Source organism: Coloeus monedula (assembly GCF_965178545.1).
Source record: "Coloeus monedula genome assembly, chromosome: 6".
Taxonomy (NCBI): Eukaryota; Metazoa; Chordata; class Aves; order Passeriformes; family Corvidae; genus Coloeus; species Coloeus monedula.
This window is the reverse complement of record NC_138786.1, coordinates 26544791-26560471: the sequence shown is the minus strand read 5'-3', so window position 1 is coordinate 26560471 and position 15681 is coordinate 26544791. Positions and strand designations below refer to the sequence as shown.

General features: G+C 40.9%; 1 protein-coding gene across 3 annotated transcripts in view; it reads left to right on the top strand.

Annotated features, from left to right (window-relative positions):
- The first annotated feature begins 1 nt into the window (after position 1).
- The window catches only part of INO80 (INO80 complex ATPase subunit), a 64700-nt gene continuing 49020 nt past the window's right edge, over positions 2-15681 (top strand). For 2 of the 3 annotated variants that reach the window (XM_082283976.1, XM_082283974.1), the window contains exons 1-8: positions 1272-1383; positions 6504-6576; positions 8585-8770; positions 10039-10205; positions 10302-10369; positions 11315-11476; positions 13207-13327; positions 14567-14781. In XM_082283976.1, coding sequence (XP_082140102.1) covers positions 8628-8770; positions 10039-10205; positions 10302-10369; positions 11315-11476; positions 13207-13327; positions 14567-14781 — 876 coding nt within the window. In that variant the 5' untranslated portion in view covers positions 1272-1383; positions 6504-6576; positions 8585-8627. Of the gene's footprint in view, positions 557-1271; positions 1384-6503; positions 6577-8584; positions 8771-10038; positions 10206-10301; positions 10370-11314; positions 11477-13206; positions 13328-14566; positions 14782-15681 lie in introns of those variants that run through there. The other variant, XM_082283975.1, reaches the window with a different exon arrangement.

The window sequence follows — 15681 nt, the reverse complement described above, 5'->3', positions numbered from 1 at the left end:
CGCGAGACTCGCTGGCTCACCCGGCCGCCTGGCCGAGTCCCTTCGGCAATTTCCGTCACCGCCAGACCCTACCAATCGTCTGCGGGAGCGCATCGATGAGCAAGGGCCCCCCGCGGGGTCCCTGCGGGGCCGAGCCTCGCGGTGCGGGCGTGGGGTCCGTGCTGCGGCTACGGCGGCGCGGGCGGGGCGGTGGGGCCCAGGCACGGGGCCGGGGCGGCGGGGAGGCATGCGGGGTTCGATTGATCAGGCCTGGGCATGGCGCCTCTCCTCCCCCCCGCCATGGCTCCCCGTGTCCCTGCTCCTCTCCTCTCAGTGAGCGAAAGTGGCCGCCGCCGCCGTCCCAGCGCCCGCAGCCGCCGCCTCCTCCTCAGCACCAGCGCGGGCGCCATCTTGGCGAGGCAGGAGCCGGGAGCGCCCCGCGGCAGGAGACAGGCAACGCCAGCCCCGGCAACGCGGGGCGAGAGGCCGGGTGGAGCAAGCGGGGGAGCGAGCCCGGGAGACACCCCCAGCCCCTCGCCGCCGCCGCCGCCGCGTCGCCGCCGGGCCCGCTACCCAGGTTAGCCACCGCCGCCACTGCGCAAGGTCACGCCGGGCCGGGGCTACTGGAGGCGGCAGTGGGGGCGCCGGCCGGGCAGGCCGCGGCTTCACCCCCCGCGCCGACCGGCGGCCGCAGCAGCCGGGCCTTTTCTTAAAGAGACAGGCCCCTTCCCCGCCCTGCCCGCCGGATGCGCCCCGCGGTACCGGCGGCCGTGGAGCTGCCGTTCCCCCCACCCCCCGTCTGGAGCGGCCGCCGGGCCCCGCCGCGCGCAGGGGGGGCCGGGGCGGGGGGGGTCGGCGGGGGGGGCGGGGGCGCCGCCGCGCACCTGCGGGCGCACGTGCGGGCGGTGGCGCGTGCGCGAGGCGCGGGCGGGGGGTGCGGGGGGGGGACGCGCGGCGAGGGCGGCGGCGCGGCCGGGCCGGGAGCGCCGCGTCACCGGCGGCAGCGCGCGCCCGCCGCCGCCTGCGGGGGCGCGCCTGCGGGAACGCGCCCACCCCCTCCCCCCAAGCCCGGTGCCGTCAGAGCGCGGCCTCCGCCCCGCGGCCGCCCCGGGAGCCACGGCAGGGCCGGGCCGGGCTGCCCCCCTCCCCTGCGCGTGAGGCCGCGTGTCGCGGCGCTGCCCGTAGAGCCCGACGGGGCGGGGGCCGGGGCCGCGGTTGCCCCAGCGCCCCCGGAATAGCCACCGGCACCTGCAGGAAGGGGCCGCCTGCCAGACTCGTGGCGTTGTTGATGGAAAGCGTCTCCCGGGTGTACATGAAACGTAGTTCAGTGCTGTGTTTGCGCTGGTGAATGCGCACTTCTTTAAAGCTGCGCTGTAAAGTCTGCTCCTGTTTGACTGCAAACAGGTAGCCTAGTGCAATTTCTGTGTGTGACTCAATGCAATTTCTGTTAATGATTTAGCGTTGTACATTCTGATGCTGTTACCGGTATTCTGTGGAAAATTTCCCACTCTGCGGTGTTGCAGATAATAAAAAAACTACTTAGTTTATTTTCGCCTTTGCATGAAGAAAATGGTGCAGGTGAAGTTAAATTTTTATAGTGAAATGCGTATAATTCGAGTTTTAGTTTCCTCTCTTAGAAACAAATCTGCAGGGATTTGTACAGCACATCTGATATGCCTGTATGTATGGGACCAACATATTTTTTAACTTACACGAATCATTTGTGTTGTCACTCCTTTAGTGCGTATGTGTAAGAGTGTTGTGACACTGAGAGGTTGATAAGATGGTGAGGGAAAAGTACAAGAAATACAATTGGAGCTTGAACCTTTTTCCAGTACTAAAGGATATTGCCTGTAATTCTTATCTTGTTTATTTCTCACATGTATCTTTGTTGAAATTGCTGGAAGTACTGCCTCCTGTTTCTTGACGGTTCAAATGAGCAAGTTTTGTTCTATTGGGGTATAATGCAATAAGCTGTAAATTCTGTAATAAGCATGCTCTTCGACAGGCTAGACTACATGCTAGAGATTGGTTTATCTGGAAAGTCCTCTTAGAGCTTTTTTTCGACATAGTTCCCCTTTCGTTTTCTGGGGTGGAGGGAGTAAAAACCAAACAGAACTGAAAATATCCATGCAGTTGTTATTTTGTGTGTTACAGAGTGGCAAAGTGTGAGGGTAACTATTGGTGCTGCTACACAGAGCAGAGAATAAAAATGCATTTTCAGAGGCCTACATAAATGCTATTGACTGCTCTTTTGGGACAAGAACTACTCTAATTGAACAATTAAATAGTTAGGTTTGTTTTTCTGCTAGTTTAAACTTGGAAGTGGAGCTCTCACATGCCAACTTCTGTGTTCAGTATGTTTAAAAGTATTCTGCTGTTTACTATGTATATGCTTCTGATACACTGCTGTATAGTTTTTCTTTTAAATAATACATTAGGCCCTATCTGTAAGTGGGGTTTTTTGGGAATTGGAAAATCCAGAGCCAGTGACCCACTGGCTTTTCTCTGTATTTAAAAGTGATTAAAAGGTGGAACACAGATCAGTGAAATGCTGTCTCATTCCTTGGAAAACAATATGAAACCTTACCACAAAAGCAAAACAGCAAAGTAAGGCATCTAGTTTACTTAGATTTCATTAATCAGAAAAGCAATTAAAATGGCTTTTTTAAATTTCGAACTCAAATGATATGAACTCAGACTTCAGTTGTATAAACATGAATTTTATTTGTTCAATTTGAGGTTAGTGGAGGGCTTTAGGTTCATATGAAATATCATATTTGCTTTTTTAAAAGCCATAGTGTCTTACATATCCAGGTTATATATAAGACACTCCCATAAAAAAAACCAAACCCATATGGGAATTATGTTTTGCTTTAGAACATGGTATATAGCTCTGGGAAATGGTTGTTAGTGTAACTGTACATTTACCAAAGCCAGCTAAAATGTGAGTGGAGAAAGGAGAGCATGTAATTCTCCTTCAAGCAAAATAGTTCTTCAAGTTTTTGATACCACCACAATTTTCTCTATTGGAGATTATATGCATCTAAAGAAGTCTGACAAAAATATGCCTAGCTGCTATTACTATGCTAGTGTACGTTTTCCACACAGACCTTGACTGAGTGAATCCTCTGTTTGGATATTTGTGTCAGGAGTTATTCTGGAGATACTACCACTGGAAAATCTCACAGCATGAACAATTCTGCTGCTCCAATGAGAGCTGTATGTCTCACTTCTCAATTTCTTCAAGAAGGAAAAGTATTTTAGGTGTTTGTGTAAGTTTAGAAAATCTGTCTTAATAAGTTGGTGTCAAATTGCAAAGCACAAAAAACCCATGTGTGGGAAAAAGCCAGAAAACTGCTAAAATTGCAAGGCAACTAAGGTGTCATAGAAGATTGTATTCTTGTGCAGCATTTAATCCTGGACTATGGATAAAACCTTCAATGCTATAAATAAATGAGGAATACATACTTTCTGTGATTTCAGGTTTTTGTCCACATGGATGTTTTGTCAGTGTGCTTACAGTGATGGGATGGAGTAGAAAAATGAAACTACTTCTGTGGGCTGACATACTGGAAAAGTATTGGTGCTCACCTGCCAGCTGATCACACTTCATATCCATGCACTTAATGTGTGGCTGGTGAGACTGAATTAGTTTTACGTCCCTGATTTGCCTTGCATTTGTCATAGGCTAAGATGAGATGCTGTGGATTAGCTGCAATCCAGTACTTTTTACTTCAATGGCAGCTTGTGTTTGTGTATGTGCCCTCAGCTAGGAGTGGAGTTGCTATCATTATTTTCTATGATGGTTGATGTGAGTCATAAAGAGCAGAAAAAGTAATCCTCTGGGCCTTATCTGAGGTGTAGAGGTGGCAGCTGCTGAAGGGAAATAACACAAGAAACTCCTGAATGAAAAAGTACTGTTTCAAACAGCTCTGCAAAGCAAACCGCATCCCGCTTGCAGCTAGGCACAACAGCCAAATTTTGCAGTTACCACTTACAGGGTTCCTGGGTGATACCCAGGAAAAGCTTGCTGGACTTCCATTCAGAAATATGCAGTGGATATTTGTTTAAAATGGGAGACTACTGTTAAAGCTCAGCTGCTTCAGGAGACCACGGTTTTGCTGTTTGGTTGGTGCAGGCCAGTGGGCATAAAATTTAGAAACCTTGTTATAAAACCTAAATGCTCTCAGAAGATGTCATTGGAGGATTCTTCTCCAGTCCTGGATATTTACTTACTGACTGGATGCTATAATGGGTAGACTTAAACAAAACGAGTGAGGGAAGAAACCCCATGCCTACGTTAACATTGAACTAAGCAATGTGATTTAAAACAGGATAAAGAAGGCTCTTTCAGAACTGAACTTGGATATTAAAAAAATACAATTATTATGAAAATTATTTGCATGAAGTTACTACATTCCTGCTGATATTTTACCAGTGCTTTTAATAATTCAGTTGTCCACATGATACAATTAAATGGCTTCAGTGTGAACTCCTGATTAAGAATGCTGGAAGATTCAAAGTGCCAGCCAGGCAGTGCAAAAGCTATTTATTTCTAAATGCTGTTTTTTTAAACTATTAGAACTCTAGGGGAAAGGAAGGGAGGAAGCAAATAGCTATTGAATTTGATACTGAAACTTAACATAAAATTGGTATATATCGATAAGAAAGTCATAATGGCACAAGGATTACTCTGCAGCTTCTGCTCATTTTGCCCCTGTAACATACAAGTATTTACTTAAATGTTATCATCAGTAATGAAATATTTTCAAAAATCTGTGTTTTGTCCTTAAACTGAGTAAGCAAAAGGATAGATTTTTTTTTCAAAAATGTGAAAGAAAACTGGAATGAATGTCGTCTCCATGTAAATCTGCTGAAGCAGATGGTGATGTTGTAAACAGTTACATACAGTAGTGGATCAGGCTGTGTGCCTCTCATTTGTTTGTTCCTATCTTCTCTCACTTAAGTGTTCAAGGAGTTTTTGCTATTGTAAATCTTTGTTTCTTAAAACCTAGAGTGGAATTGAAAGAATGCAGAATGAAGAATTATCTGTCACTTAGCCTTCTGTATTATTACTTTGATCAGCAGAGAAGCACTCTGTGACTGTTAGCATATAAATAAATGAAAGGCTGAATTAAATTCACTATTCAGTATGCTTGTGTAACACTTACTAAATTTCTTTGGGCATTGTAAATACATTTTAAGGATATTGTTAAGCTCTCCTGTGCTTATTTGTTTATTTGGTAGGCAGGATACAATCCAGTAACTGTTTTGAGGACAGGAGTAATTAATGTTGTATGTACAGGAGCCTTGTGGAGCAATTAAAATAGGAAGACAAGCAAAAACCTGTCTTTTTATATGGGCGAAATGTAGAGTACATATACTACATCAGGTCAAGGAGGACTTTATTAAATACGGACATACAAGGTTTCTTGATCTGGAAAGTAATATTTAAAAACATAGATAATTGGAAAAAATGTAAGGATAAGACAGGTCCTCAGCACATAAGTGTGTACCTGCTCAGCACTGTACACAACAAGGGGTTTTAATGTGTTGAAGTGTGGAATGCAACCTCCCCTTCACAGTTCCTGCAGTCAGTGCAGACAGATACTACCACTTGCTCTGATATTTGCGTGGGAACCCTGTGCAGTAGCAATGAGCCACTACTGAGAAAATATATTAGTTTTCTACTTACTAAACACGTCTGTGAGCATCTTCTTTTCCTAGGGTCATTTATATCCTACAAGTAAAGAAATAGCCTTCTGATGGGTTATCTGCTAAACTATATGAGCAGGGAGCTGAATAAGCACCACTGGTGCAGGGGCACTGATCCAGTCTGGTGGATCCACGTAGACCAGTGCTTAGGCAAGTGTGTCTGGGCAGAAAGAATAACATCCAGTTAGTCATTTTGGATCAGGAAGATGATTGTGTTTGATTTTTCCTCTGGCCTGTTTGCTATCCTGCAATTAAGAACTTGACCTCAAATCTATCTTAATTCTTCACCTTTATTTTGCTCTTAAACTTGTGTAGTTTTGTGAGGGCAAGGCTCATTGTGGGGCAGTAGAGTACATTTGGTTTGTTAGGTTCCTCAGAGGCAGTGAATCCAAATCAAGTCCTGTGTGCTTTGTGCCCTTTGGGGCATGTTTTTCCCCCCAGAGTGCCCAGAGGACAGGTAATGCCACTAAATGTTGAGTTTCGGGAATGTGGTTTTCTGCAAAGAACAGACAGATGAAAGATGCCATGTTGTTCTGAGTTAACCATGTTAATATAATACATGCTTTTGTTGATAGATACATTTTGAAATGGAATGATAAAAGGAATCATCTTACTTTTTTTGCTATGCTACTAGGGATAGATTTTTGCTCTTGTAATATATGTAATTTTTACTGGTGCTCAGAAGGAAAACCCCTTTCACCTTCAAGGTGTCCTTTTCTACCACCTCATGAATTATCTCTTCCATTACAGACACAAGTTTCACGTTTACTCTCATTTTTTAACCCTTTTACTTAATTTCTTCACAGAAGGAGTTGCCAAGCATTGGAACAGGCTGCCCAGGCAAGAGGTTGAGTCACTGTCCCTGGAGGTATTTAAAAGGTGTGTGGATGTGGTACTTGGGGACATGGTTTAGTGGTGGACTTGGCAGTGTTGGATTAGCAGCTGGACTTGATGATCCTAGAATTCCAGCCTAAATGATTTTATGGTTCGTAGCTCTCTTTCTTGGAAGACAGTTCTTGATTTCAGTTTTTTGGTTGATTGGTTTGGTTTCAAATGCCTGTTAAGTACTATGACATACACAGGTGAAAGTTGCTTGAACAATGTACATCTTACTACCCTTATCATAGGAAAAGCTTTCAGGTGCTGTTCTGCTAAGTTCTGCTGGAAATAAGTGTTTGTTGACAGAGGTCAGTCATTCAATTGCCATCAGGTATGTAAGAATTAATATGTAGAAAGCTTCAGTCTAAAAATAATTTTTAAATCAGAGCTGTTACCTTGTCTAACAAATGCTGTGTGTTATTGGTTATTCTCTCTGGGTGAAGATGTTAACTCAAGACTCAGTATTTATTAAGAAATAATAAAATTTGCTCTTGTTCTACCACAGCCATTAGTGTTAAGGTGAGAATCACTTATCATAGTTTATTTTAACTTCAGAAGTTCTGAATCTGTTCTGCAATTTTGGAGAATAAAAGACTTAGAGAAGGTTAAACGCTGGGTTTTGGACCTGTCTATGTGAAGAGAGAACAACTTCAAGATTGGATACCCAATCTGCATGTTCACTTACATAAGCATAAAACCATTTAGTCACTGATTTAATAACTGAACAAATATAAAATGTCTTGCAATAAATTAATGTGAAGTTTGCTTCAGGTTTTGTGGTATTTTAAAGAAGTGATAGAAACCAGAAGAATTTTTCAGAAGAGCAATTAATCTGACTGGTTTTAATTTGAGCAACCTGTTCTAGTGAGAGGTGTCCCTGGCAATGGCAGGGGGGTTGGAACTAGATGTTCTCTAAGGGCCTTTCCAACCTAACCATTCTATGATTTTTGTCCTCCACCAGAATATTTATTTATTAGTAAATATTTAAGATCTTGACAGCACTTCCATTTATACAATGACAACTCTGGCTTTGGGAATCGTATATCTTTCTCACTATTACTATAACAGTGATGGCATCTTTTATAGTCAAAGAAAAGTAAAATTTCAGTTGATGGAGCTATTACTGTAACAGTTGTTATGACATCCTTTGTAGTTGAAGGAAGAGAAAACCACAGTTGACAGAGCAATAAAATGTTTTGATAGCTTTGTTTTTAGAATATGTAGTATGCAAATATTGCAGGGGGTGCATTTGGCTTTATTAAGAATCTTAAATCCAGAGAAGAAATTAAAAAAAATAAAATCAGGTGGACAATTTTTACTAGTTGAAAAACATAATGCTAGAATATGTTCTAAATTTTTAAATATTAAAAAGTGTGTTGAAAATTGCTTTTTATGTGTTACTTTTTCTTTAATAAAATAACAGTTGCACTTTAGAATTAAAGGGTTTTTGATCAAGTATTTGTAGCTTGTTTGCCAACAGGTAACAGCTGTATTTTCAGTGCTGAAAGAGTAGCATTGCTTTAAGATAAAGGAGGAATATTACAAGTATTCAGTAGACTACAGCTGTGAATGGAATGGTAAAAACAACAGAGGAATAATATTTTTAGTAATTCTTCCTTTTTGGAATAAGTTATTATATATATATATGCCCTCTGTTCAGGGTAAAACATGTTATCTTTAATAATGATGAAAGCTTATTTTACATGCTTGAGAACTGTCTTCGCAATACTTTGCATTTCTATGTCACCACTTGGATTATCATACTAGGTTAAAACAGTGCTTGTTCCTATCAAACAGCAATTACAGAGTCATAAACCAGAAAACTAAGAATCTAGTTTTTGGCTGTGGTAGTACTGTGGTGGAAAGTTGAATGAAAATTTCTGTTTACTATACCTATTAACTGCAACTTAAGCTTTTGCCCAGAATTGCCTTGGTAGGTCTGTCTGCTCCCCAAGTTTGCTCCTTTCAGAGGAGTTGTGTTGCTGATGGCCGTTGTTTCTTTTTACAGCTGTGTGTTCAGAGGCACCTGTGCATGAGGAGAAGTTTGTTCTATGGCCTCAGAGCTGGGTGCTAGGGAGGATGGCAGCTGCTCAGAGCTGGCAAAACCCCTCTATCTGCAATACCTGGAAAAAGCTCTGCAACTGGATCAGTTCTTACGACAGACGTCTGCCATCTTTAACAGGAGTATATCCAGGTACCAAAAGCTTTTCCACTTTCCCTTGGGAATGCCAAGGAAAGACAGGCATTTTTATTATATTGTTCCCAGCCAACACCATATTAAGAATTTATTAGTGATTTGTTCATTAGAAACTCTTCTACTTTAAAGGAGGAGAGGTCACTTGGATTGTTCAGCCTAGAGAAGAGGAAATCTAAAAAATGCTATTAAATTTAATAATAAATCTAGCATTAGCTTTGAGTTCTGAAACAAAGCCTTTCTGTTTCTTCTCTGTGGTGACCACTGACAGGACCTGAGGGAATAATATGGAGTTTTATCAGGAGAGATTTAGGTGTTTTATTAGGAAATGCACCACCACTCTGGTTCTCTATCCAGAGGGTGATTGGGCGCTGGAGCTGGCTCTCCAGGGAAGTGGTCACAGCACCAGCCTGACAGAGTTCAAGTAGCATTTGGACAACATTCTCAGGCGCATGGTGTGATTCTTGGTGTGATTCCTGTGCAGGGCCAGGAGCTCGACTTCATGATTTTTGTGGGTCCCTTCCAACTTGGGATATTTTGTGATTGTATGAAAGATTTTGAACTGTGCTTCTCTCGGTTCATAGTGATAATACAGTGTGTTACCAGCTTGTGTATGAATTAGCACAATGTTTTAAAGCTCTTTTTTGTAGCTGAGTGGTCAAAACTCTCTTTGTCTTCAAAAAGTAGGATGGGGAAACCCTAAGTACACTTTCAGTGACACTTACAGCCTTTGGTCATAAAGAAAATAGAAAGACTATTGTCAGATGCAGAATTTATGTGTAAATTGTTGCAATGAGGCATCATCAAGGTATGTTTCTGTCCCAAAACAATTATATATTTAATTTCATTGGAATTGTAGAGTTACAGAACTGGTAACTGAATGGGCAACAGATAACAGGTATATTTACAAGCATGTAATAAGACCCTCACAAGGATTAGAAAAGGTATAGCTACATTTCTCACATGTCCCAATGAGTATGACAATATTGTGCTTTGGTTTGACTTGCTTAGTTCATGCTTCTAAAACTGGATACCTAGTTAAAGACTGGAGGTACGGTTTGATAGTATAGCCAGGCTGATCTGATGATTAACTGTTGCTAAGGGGTTAATGGGAAATTATTGACAGCAATATTTCTGATGTGTGAAATTACATCTGAAGCTGTCTCAATTCTCAAACCTTTAGACAAGTGCCCACATGTAAGAAAGTTGGATGGGCATCTTTTGAGTATTTTTCTGTCATTGTCACTGTATTATGGATCTTCTTGCAGTGATGAGAGTGAAGATGGATTGGATGACAATCCTTTGCTGCCTCAGTCTGGGGATCCCCTGATGCAAGTTAAGGAAGAGCCTCCAAACACCTTGCTTGGAGAGCCTTCTGGAGCAGGGAATTCTGGGACGCTGAACACACATTCCCTGAATGGAGTACTCCAGCCAGGTAGGCATGTAGTAGGTTGAATCTCTGCTTTCTTTAGGTTAGGATGGAAAAGCATTATTTCTTAAGAACTTTATTTTTTATTTTTTCTCTAAACAGAACCAAAGTCTGAAAAAGGGAGCTTGTATAATTTTTCCAAACTGAAGAAAAGCAGAAAGTGGCTGAAGGTAAGAATATTGGAAAGAAATGCAGCTATTGGAATCTGTGAGTAGTTACACATCTAGCCATTCTTAGTCATTTATCAGCAGTCCTGGCTAACCAGGGAGGTCCCAGTTGACTGAAAGTTTGCAAACATGACACCTATTTGCAAGAAAAGCTGGCAGGAGGATCTCGGGGAATACAGAGCTGTCAGCCTGTCCTTGGTGCCATGAAAGGTTATGGAGCAGATCATCTTGAGTGTCACCTGGGAATGCAGTTTAGTGGCAGACTTGGGAGTGAGTATACATTCAGAACCTGAATTAATTTTAGTACACTGTCTAAATTAAACTAATCTGTTATAAAATTTATTAAATGGTGATTTGGGACTCGTCTGAAAATTGTTTTTAAGTTGCACTCGGTAAGTACAAAGTCTCAAAGTGAGGATGGCAAAAGAGAGTGAAATGGTGGCTTTATGCCATCTTTGCATTTTCACTGTATTGTAGCCATCTCAGGTTAGCAAAAACATGTTGCCAAGAGGTCAAACGAGCCAAACTTGCAGAAACTGATGCAGGTAGAAGTGGTAGAATAGAGGGACAAACTACAAATGGGGTAGGGAAGCACCTGCAAACCACACATCACAAAATTCCCGTACTGTTATCCTGGCTTTTCTCACTGCTGCTTTTCTGAGACCACAAACAAACAAAGTGGACTAAAATGATGTAACTGTCACAAACTAACAGAAAACTACTTTCCTGCAAATCAGAAAATGTGTATTGAATTCACTGCTACACAGGTCTGCTCCTCAGAAAACTCTTTTCTGAGTCATTTTAGATGGAAGACACTTGCTAAGTGCTACGTATCATTGTTGGGCCACACTCCTTTATTAGGTAAAGGCTCAAGAGTGTTTTGCATTAATAAACAATTCAGTACAGAGACTTGGGATTGTTAAATTAATTCCCATTTATTCTTGTTAGAGTATCCTTCTGAGTGATGATTCCAGTGACACAGATTCACCGAGTGATGAGGATGGAGAGGAGGAAGAAGAATTTTCCCTTTCGAGGGAGGAACTTCACAATATGCTGCGATTACACAAGTATAAGAAATTGCATCAAAGTAAATATAGCAAAGACAAAGAGGTAAAAATCCAGAATTTTTGCATTTCATTGATTTTTATTCTTTCCTCTAAATGCATTATTTTAATTGCTCTTACATTTTTATCAAAACTCATTTCAGGGACTGGAGAATACACTTTTATTTGGTAGACAGTAACTGTCTAACATCATTTTTAGACAAGGGTTATTTAATCAATTACATACATAGAATGAAAGATGCTGCAAGTCTGTCAGTACTGGCACATGTTATATATAACTTCAACAGTGCTCAGTCCCAGTTACTAGGGCAAATACTGGGTGTTAGAATGCAAGATTTGGATAGTATATACAAAATATATATGAAAACTGAGATGCTGCAAGTTAAATTCTAATACAGGTAGTAACTGCTATTCAAGTGTATTTATATCATCACTGAAATGATGAATAGTAAGGTGGTGTTTACAATCTTGAAAGGGTGTTTTCTACCTTGTTGTTTTCTGTCATGATTTGAGGTTTTACTTTACTCTTTCTTTTTTACCTTTTTTTTTTGTTTTGGATTTTCTTCTTATATTCTCTTTCTTTCCCTTAGAAGAAAATAGCCTGCTGCACTTTTGCATTTTTCTTAATATTAAGCCAAATTCTGTAGCTGCTTTGATTCTAATAATATATTTCTTCAAACTATAAGGGTTCTTGCAGAAATTTTCGCTGCTGATTTGAATTGCAACAGAAAGTCTTAGATGAAGGGGGTTATCCTATTCTGTTATCAGAGTATGTGCCTGAAGTTAAAATTTGTCTTCCTGTTTTATCTTCTTTTCAAATTTCTCCAGAAGAGTGAAGAAATATATTCCTGCACAGCTCTTTGCTTCTCTCTGCTTCTTTCCTTTGTTTACTTGTGAAGCTCTGAACCAATATTGTGTTAGTTTCTTGAAATACTTGATAGCTACACAAATATTCATACACCAAATTTTTACACAGGTTATAATTTTGTTATATTTTACACAAATATTTATTTCCAGACTAGCAAGAAATAGTATCCTGTGAAAGTAACCAGTGTATTGTCAGATCAGCAGTACAGAGTTGTGGGGGGAAACATATCTCAGAAAGTTTGTTTACGCTCATGGTCTCACTTTTCAAAAATCTTCTATTAACTTAAAAGTATGCTTAGGTTTTAAACAGTTAATTTCTGAGCTGTACTGTCTTTAATTTGCCTTTTTATATGTAACCTGTATGGAATTCTTCAGTACTTCATTTGAATAATGCTGGTAATATACTGGCTTTTTCGATCATTTATGGGAAAAAGTGCTGAGGCAGCTATATTTTTACTTGATGGTCTGAGTGTTCAAGTTTTTTGTCGTTGGGGAAATCTTTTAAATGCCTTTTCTTTAAACCTGTCCTTTTACATCCTTTGGAATGATAAAGTAGAACATGTATTTAATTTGGGAATGCAAGCAAAGCAAATACTAGGTCCATAATTGGACCTGTCCATGTAATGTGTTGTCTTGCTGGGCAGCACCTGTGTGGAAAAGACAGAGCAGTATGTTTTGGAAGTGCAACCTTCACTGCCTGCTCTTCCCTCCTGCTTAACTGGGTGGGCTTGGTTCCCTGTGCAGAACTTGGAGGCCACCCCTGGGAGCAGTGGTTTCACTTCAGACACTCTGATGCTGATAACAAATGCAAAATATGGAGAACTGCATATTTCCTGCTCTCTTATTTATGTTCAGGATCTGAGCTTGTTTAGGGACTGTCATTGTTACCTGCTCACTTTCCCCCTTCAGTTGCAGCAGTACCAGTACTACAGCGCGGGGCTACTCTCTACCTACGACCCCTACTATGAGCAGCAGCGCCACCTGCTAGGGCCTAAGAAAAAGAAGTTTAAAGAAGAGAAAAAAATAAAAGGTAAAGTCACTAACCTCATGTTTTGAAATTGCTGCTGTGATTTAACTTCTTTCCTGCATAATTTCCTTTGATTAAACATAGATGTTCAAAACTTGTGGGTTTTGCAGGGGAATACCAAGTTCTGACAAAGAAAAATGTCTTCAGAAAATATTGTGCTTTATTGTCTGGCTTCTAGAAAGCTAGGGTGGAAAAAAGGTGTGTGACTCGAGAGTTCAGGGCTTAAGATTTTCTTCGTGAACCTTATTCAGTGGTTTGGAATCCATAAATACTGTTTCATATCACGGTCCATTTACTCGAGAGTTTTTTGAAAGCGCAGTAGGTCCTTGAAAAATGTGAGAGCTTACCCAGTACCTGCTGCAGTTTTTCCTGAATATGTAGTTCTAGTGAACAGGAAGTTACAGGGAATGAGAGTGTTTTCTGGAAAATAGAGGGAACTTGGAATTGATGTTTGATATGAGTTAAAATAGAATTATATCTCTGATGTAACAGCTGGAGTTTCTGAGATGCACTTGGCCAGCAAGTACAGTTTCCTCTCTTGTTTGGGCTGGCAGTAGTTGTAAATCTGCAAGGAAGTAGAGAAGGCTACGAACTGTCAGTGTAAGGTGAACTCTCTTACTTCAAGGACTTTACTTTGAGCTGTGTTTTAAAGGGGTTATTTCAGGCTGTCTTCCTTTCTTTTTGCAAATTCCTTTAACTGTGGTGGTTTTTTTCTCCAATGATCTTGCAGCATCCATAATTTTGCATACTCACAGTGAATATTTTTAATATCTGATACCAGTATCAGTTTCGTCTGAAGGTTGGTATGACATGACAACATGCCAATCTCTTTCAATGCTTTCTTCTCTTCGCTAGGAAGTTTGCTTTGAGACTTATGGTACCAAATGGTAATGTTGTCACTTTTAAATGTCTTACCTTTACATAGCTTTAAGTAGAATTTTGCCACAAAGCAAGAAACATTGCACCAAGTTCTAGATATTTTAACTCTCAAAGCATGTTTCCCTGGGTGGAAGTAATTTCATTTCACCCATCTATTAACCAGGAAAATATTTCCATTATAAAGTAGCGAGGAAATATCTAATAGTATAAATGAATTGTACCAGAATTGGCAAACATGGATAAGTTCAGCTTTTTTGTTGGTTCCACATATAAATTGACTAGAAGAGTTTACTCAGGAAAGATGCCTGACTAAATGTGCCCAAAAAATAGAAATGTATTTTTATGATTGTTGTTGCCATGCAGGCAAGTTGAAAAAAGTAAAGAAAAAGAGGAGACGGGATGAAGAACTCTCGTCAGAGGAGTCACCACGACGCCACCATCACCAGACCAAAGTTTTTGCCAAGTTTTCCCACGATACACCACCACCTGGGTCCAAGAAAAAGCATTTTTCTATTGAGCAACTTAATGCACGTCGGCGGAAAGTGTGGCTTAGCATTGTTAAAAAGGAGTTGCCAAAGGTGAGCTTGGATAATGGCAGTAGATCAGTGATGATACAAGAAAGTGAAATAGAAAATTAACTTAGTGGGGAGTTGGAACTTAGAAAAACCGAGTAAAGTGAGACCTGTTTTTTCTGTTGGTCATTAATGACCCAACTGGAATTCTGTAATCCATAAGCAACGTGTAGTTGAAATATCACCAGTGGTATCTAAATGGATCATGCAGTGTTTTGCCGTGGCTATTCAACCCTTGGCAATGAAAAGTGCAGTAAGCTCTAGCAGGTGCTCACACTGATCTGCAGGATGGCAGTCTAGAGCAAACCAGTATCTACGTTTACCATAAAGTTCAGGAAAGGAGTGTTTCAGTCATATCACCTGTATTTTTCAAACCTTACCTCAGAAACAAGCTATTGTATTGTATTGTTTACAGGACAAGCTTCAGGCACATTTGAAATAGAAAGCTGGGTTCACTGTTGATAATTTTCTGAGATGGTCAGAGTGGACCTTAGAACCTGCTCTTTGGAGTTCACAGTTAACAGACTTTGAATTCTAGGAAGTTAAAACAAGTCATGACTGTATCATCCTGTATGAACTTAAAAGCCAAACAAAGGATATGTACAGTGAGATAGACCGTATTTTTTCGAAAGACTGATTTTGATCATGTGAAGAACATGATCTACATTAATTCTTAATGTCTTTGGAGAAGAGTGGAAAATATTGTTTGCTTCAGTGATAAAAATGGGAGAACCCTGCTTTGCAATAGTAGTAATTAAAGAAACAATTGTGAAAAAGGAGGTGTTTTGCATGCTTCCTCCAGGATTTGAGGGAATACATTTATGTATGCCTTCAGTAATTTAAGGATGAAAAGCTGTTTCAGTCAAAATGAAGAATACTTACAATACCTATTCTCAGTTATAAAAC